The sequence below is a fragment of the Quercus lobata genome, chromosome 10 (assembly GCF_001633185.2).
Source record: "Quercus lobata isolate SW786 chromosome 10, ValleyOak3.0 Primary Assembly, whole genome shotgun sequence".
NCBI lineage: Eukaryota > Viridiplantae > Streptophyta > Magnoliopsida > Fagales > Fagaceae > Quercus > Quercus lobata.
The window spans coordinates 25,701,137-25,707,489 of record NC_044913.1 but is presented as its reverse complement, the minus strand read 5'-3'; the positions used below and the strand labels follow the sequence as shown (position 1 = coordinate 25,707,489).

The following is a 6,353-nucleotide window of genomic DNA, read 5'->3' as shown; positions in this document are numbered from 1 at the left end:
ACCATCTTTTTTTTTAGATTGGAATGTCATATTACATCAGTGAAATAAATGAATAGTTCTATATGTCCAGAAAATTTGGGTTAAAGCAAGGGCTTTTGAAATAAATGTGGTATTTTTTGGTACATCATAGGGAAAGGCATCTAGTCGAATTCAAGCCTGGCCCAGTTTGAAAGTTTGAAAAGAAACCCAAGAAAATGTCATGATTAGATTAGTTGAAAAGCTAAAGTCGATACAGAACAGTTCTCTTTTCAAAAAAAAAAAATAAAAAAAAATACAGAACAGTTCTGAAAAGGCATTTCATTGAAGATTTGTATTTTCAAACCCACCCCATAATTCAAGCCGGGGTTTGTCTTTAATCTTATAATAAGAACAAAACTTATGAGAGCAAAAAGCTTCTCTCATAAAGAAACAACCAATTGAAAATTATATGTACATTAGGATTTACATAGACAACAAAGCGGCTTATTAAACAAAAAGTAACCTACCTACCAACCTATATAATGAAGAGAAATTGAAAGGAAAACAACGTTGGGACAACTAGAAAGAAGGGGGACCTCTTGCTGTGTATACAATCAATCATATTCTTAATTTTACAACTTATTAACTTGTGTGATCGTGAGTATTTTACATTTTCTGCCTTGTGCAACCTATCATTTCACTTTGACTACTCACAATCACACAAGTCAACAAGTTTTGAAATTGGATATAGGATTGATTGTCTCTAGAATCACTATGCTGTGTGTGTCTCCTGGTCCAAAGCTTGTGACATTTTGAAATGCAGGAAATTCAATTCCATGAGGCTCCATCCCTCCCTCTTTATCTCTTTCTCATCATATGCGTTTATTTTATACCTTAATACAATTAGCTTCTTTCGTAGATATCTTCTTAGGCTCAATAATACTTGGTCCTTTACAAATTTCCATGATCTTTGTCTGGACTCATCAGGTAAGGAAAATCCACTAATTATTGAACCTAAACCCATAAAATCTATACAGAAGTGAAAATCCAACTATCTGTTCAATGAAGGAAAAGCAAAGTGAAAACTATTTCTTGCTCTTTTTATCCTTCCCATCACGTAAAAAAGAACCAAAATTGAAGAGATTTTGAGCCCTTTTAGAAATGTAAGGAGGTGGTATATTCAAAACAGGACTAATCTGAACCGCATTTAAAGATTCTCCATAACTCTTTTTCAACTGAGGCTTCTGCTGCAATTTAGTATAAGATGAAAAAGATGATGACCTTGGCAATGAAATAGATTCTTGTTTCTGTGAATTGTGCTTGTGAACTTCCTTATTCTGCGTTGTTCTTTTTGGAATTGGGTCCAATGAACTAGTTGAATTGCTTCGTGACAGAAGCGGTAACGAGCGTAAAAAGCTCTTCTTATTGTCAAAATTATCGAGACTAGCACTTCTCTTGAAACCCCAGAAAGACTTGGTCGCCGTGGATACATGCTTTTGCTCCAAATCTGAATTTATAACCATGGCTTCTTTCTTCGATGATGATGAGTTATCACGACGAAGAGGAGGAAGAGGAGCAATAGGCCGAGGTTGACAACTATGGACTTCTTTGTTAGCAAGAAATCTCTCTTTATCATGAATTGGAAGAAGTACCCCATTGGAGAAAAGCTCGTCTGCTGAACAAGATTCATGCTCAAATAAGCTGCTGCTAATGTTGAATTCAAAATCAGAATTTGAGCCCAAATGCGATGATGATGATGATGATGAGTCTGTTTGATCAGACATGCTGAGTAGTGGTCCAACATCTGCTTGGACAAGATCATGGGAGAAAGATATTCTAGGAAGGCTTGTTTGTGAACACATGTCAATATATCATATATGCTTATTTGATTATTTCCAATATTTATCAAGAAAAGACCATGAGAAGTGGTACAAAATAGAAAGAGGTTGTAAATAGTATGAAGAAGAATAATTCAATGACGTGATATACGTGTGGTAAAGAGAGAAAGCAGGTACACAATTCAAACTTTTAGGCCAACATCAAAGCCTTGAAATTTGGCAAAAATGGCTTGGACTAGGAAGTCAATAAAGTGTAAAGGGGGTGTTTGAATTTATAGGATAGAGAGAATAAAAAATGTTAAAAAGGGGCAATCTTTTTCAAATTTCAAAGATGTCGGAGGATTCTAAGAAAATTCTGGGATCTGGGATCAAATGTTCTTCTCTGAATATGAAGTAGAAGTTAGTTGTCTGTCTGTTACTGAAAAGAACAAAAAAAAAAGGAAAAGAAAGTATATAAGATATGAGATTTTGGAAGAAATGTAATAAGACTTGACAACAAATTCTAAGGCAAGGTCATGACTCATGAGAGAAATATCAAATATATGTGGCTTGAGGTTGCAAGAAAGAGGGAAATGAGGCCAGATAATCAATAATGAGAGAGAGAGAGAGAGAGACAGATTTAAAAAGTTACCCACATTCAAAGGCAATGAAAGACCGCACAGAAAGGAAAAGAAGAGGTAGCGACGTTAATTGATAAGTCATGGTAAGGGGCTGTGAGCGGCAGTAACTTAAGGAAATGTCTGTTAGCCATGTCTATTTTTATATCCCAACAAAACTAATCAAGTTGAGGTGTATATGGGATTCAATATACACTCATACAATCAAATCCAATCAAATTCTCACAATTTGAGGTCTCCCTTGCAGTATAATTATTGCTCAGTATATTTTTTTACTCAATAAATTTGAATTAGATTAATGTTAAAATCTTGTCATTGCTTACGGATGCTTTGTAAGTTTCACACCTATGTAATCTACTACATGAAACTTATTTAGTGGGTTTTTCAAACATTAAAAAAGAACCCATTATTTTGACTTTTTAAAGATGATGCAGTCCTCAATTATCTTAACATTTACCAAGTATTGTAGTATATGAAGGTCATATAATATAATATATGGTATGTTTGGAAAAAAACAAACTGTTTACAGAGTGAAACTATTTTTTTTTTTTTTTTTTGGTGGAAAAAAATACTGAAACTATAATATAAAAAGAGTTTGACTTACTTCTAATATTTTTTTTAACTTGACATTTCCTTTTATTTTAAATAATAATAGCAAGTGGTAGTGAGTTTTAATCTCTATTTTTTATTTAGTTAGTAGATAATATGACAGTTTCTGATTAAAACAAAAGGAGATTTCAGTTGAAAAAATACTAAAAATAAACCAAACCCATATAAAAATGACATATGCCATGTATAAAGTTTGGCAATTATGACTTACTATTAAAGTGTAAAATCTAAAAGGATTATGATTAGTTATAAATTATAAATATCTACTTATTTGTTAAGAGTCTTATATCTCAATTGACATTTTTTTGTTTTTTTTTGTTTTCAATGAAGACATACAATAAATATTTAAATTTTTCCACCTCTAACACGAATTATATATATATATATATATATATATAAACTTCAATTAATGCAAACAAGTTTTTGCCAACATTTTAATTGTTAATTTTAGTTGCATTAATTTTGTTATTGTTATTGTGTTCTTCAATCTCTTGTTCTTCATTAAGGCAATTTCAAACTTAATTTACACAAGTTTAAGTTGGAAAAGTTTTTTCCTAGAACTAGAACATGAATCATAGTAATATTATTCTTATCCATGATAGGAATTATCGAATTTATTTTTAATTCATCAAAAATTAGTTTCCAAAAATAATAGTAGCATTTAGCAAGAACAATTGACGGATTCGCTCACCTACTGAGTACTGACTACATATTGAAATTTTTTTAATCATTCTAGTTATCATGTTGCATCAGATGAAAGAACCCACCACCCACTCGATCTTAAGCTATAATTCAATGTTCAAAAATAGTCAATATGCGCCTCGCCGGTAAAGCCTATTCATAATTGTGAGATCATTAGATAGCTTCGCTATTGGCAGTCAGCAACCATAAAGTATTTCCCATGATATTTCAAATTTTGCATGGTAGGTACTTTACAAATGTCAAAGATGAGCGTATAAGCCTTATACACAACAATATACCTCATAAGTTTAAAGAACCGTAAAATGGAGAGATTCAATACTTTTGAGATTGGATTGTGATAACATTATAATAGTGTATACAATGAGCAGTGGCAACTCCATGAATTTTGTTTAGAGAGTCATTAAAAATTTTTAATAAAAAGAGAACTTGAATATATCGAGTTATCGACCAAAAAAGAATAATAATACATGAATTTTACAATTATTCTACAAGTTTTCAAATTTTGAATGTTACATGATAGTTCATTATGAGTATTTATTGTCAATGTGGGTAGTTATGAGCCTATGACCATTTTATTTTGTTAAGTTTGCCTAACATTTTTTTCTTTATACAATTGTTATTATCTGTTTGACTTTGTTTTTATAAAAATATTTTAGACTAAATTACTAATCTCAACTCATTGGCTCCGAATTAATTATTGACACAAACAATCATACTCATTCATACATAAAATTATACACTACTTGTCTACTTAATCAATCAAATGCTTGAACAATCACTAACTTTATAATTTTTTTTATTGAATTTTACTAACTCTATAACAAAAAGCTATTATAATATGATAACAATACACACACATGTAAAAAAAACTATTTCCTAATTATTAAATTATATAAAGTTATATTATATTTATATTATTGTACACACAAACATTCACACACATCATAATTTACACAAATAACATTATAACAAAAAGTAATGTACACAATCAATATTAGACACACTCACACATATATAATATAAATTTATAAAAATGAATTACACTTACAATTTACAAACACTTACTCTTACTCTTAGAGTCGAAAATACTTGTAATAAATGCGTATAAGATTAAAGTCAGGATGTATAAAAAAATATTTTTAAGAATAAATTAAAGTATTAAACTAACAAAAAAAAATATTTTTTATATATAATTTTTTTTTTTTTTTTGAAGTCGGGGGATTCATTTGAACCCCATAAATAGGTTGTAGCGCCACCCTTGACAATGGGAAATTATTGTATACTCCCGGAGTACCATAAATGCATACTCCCTCCTCTCACATGAATGGTAGGTCTCACTAATTAAATTCATGGTAAGACTCACCATTTATGTGAGAAGGGGGAGTACGCATATATAGTAGTCCGGAAATACCTAATAATTTTCCCTTGACAATAAGGACAAATAGTATTAATGTCGTTTTAAGAACCTACAAGCAACATCTAATACCGTAACAAGTGTTATTTAAGCCCAAAGAAAGTGAAACATGTGGAATGAACAGCTCTCAATAATTATCAAAGGCCTCAAACATAAATAGAGGACTCATTCTCAAGAAAAACACACAATTTATAATTGACAAACTTGCTTATATAGAAATCATTCTCTCATAATTCCAGTTCTTTAGTAGATTCTCTTAGTTTGTACAGATGTAGAAGGAGTTCATGTTAGCAAGTTCATTTCCTTGTAATTTGTCGCTTTAATTGACTTGTTTATATAAGTTTCCTTTAGTTGGTTTAAGCTCTTAGTTGCCAATCTTGTTTGATCATTAATGCGGTTTCATCAATTTTATTTGGTGTTTAGTCTGGTTATATTTAGGCATCGATTTGTTTACTATTTAGAACTATTTAGGCACAAACTATTTTGCTTGCTTTGATACATAGCATTTTCATGAATTACTTAGCTTTCTTGAAATCAATGGCATTGAATCTCACTTATAGTTTAGGTCTAGTGTTCACGGAAAATTATTGAATACTCTATAAGTATCATAAATGCGTACTTCCCCTTCTCACATGAATTGAGGATCTCATCATAAATTTAATTAGTAGGACCCACAGTTATGTGAGAGGGGTGAATACGCATTTATGGTATTCTGAGAATAGTCAATAATTACCCGGTGTTCACCTAGAGTTACAATTTACTTACTTTTTATAGTTCTCTATTACTTGCATCTTCTCAACCAACCTAAAAGTTCTCTTAATTAAGGCAATTACCAAATATCTATATATATTTAAAAGTTAAAGCGTAATATTTATTATTTTTATACTTCTGTTGAGCTACATCAACGGTCACATTATTCACCTATTTGCAAATCATTCTCTCTTATTCCTAACTTATTGTTACATTTTTTCCAACATTTTCCTCTCCCTTTTACCTTTTCATCTCCCCACTATTATCTACCTTAATATCACTCTTCTTCTATCCCTTCCATTATTTTTTGCTCTTTTTATTCACGTCCTCTTATTATAACTTTGCATTTCTCTCTTCCTTTCTATTCATAGCCTTCTCACACACAAAATGCTCTTTCTCTCTCAATTTATTTTTTCATTTTTTGGAGGACATTTTATTTTTCTTGCATCTCTACTTTATGTTGTT

The 6,353-nt window shown here is 30.6% G+C and overlaps 1 protein-coding gene across 1 annotated transcript; it reads right to left on the bottom strand.

The window, feature by feature from the left end:
• Positions 1-334: 334 nt before the first annotated feature.
• LOC115965677 lies at positions 335-2,365 on the bottom strand. Its single transcript, XM_031084956.1, has one exon. It carries the CDS (start codon positions 1,818-1,820, stop codon positions 1,044-1,046), a length of 777 nt encoding a protein of 258 aa, XP_030940816.1. The 5' UTR covers positions 1,821-2,365; the 3' UTR covers positions 335-1,043.
• Between the last annotated feature and the right edge of the window lie 3,988 nt (positions 2,366-6,353).

Excerpts from the sequence above, each read along its gene's own strand:
- LOC115965677 (XM_031084956.1), bottom strand. The coding sequence starts at position 1,820 with ATGTGTTCACAAACAAGCCTTCCTAGAATATCTTTCTCCCATGATCTT.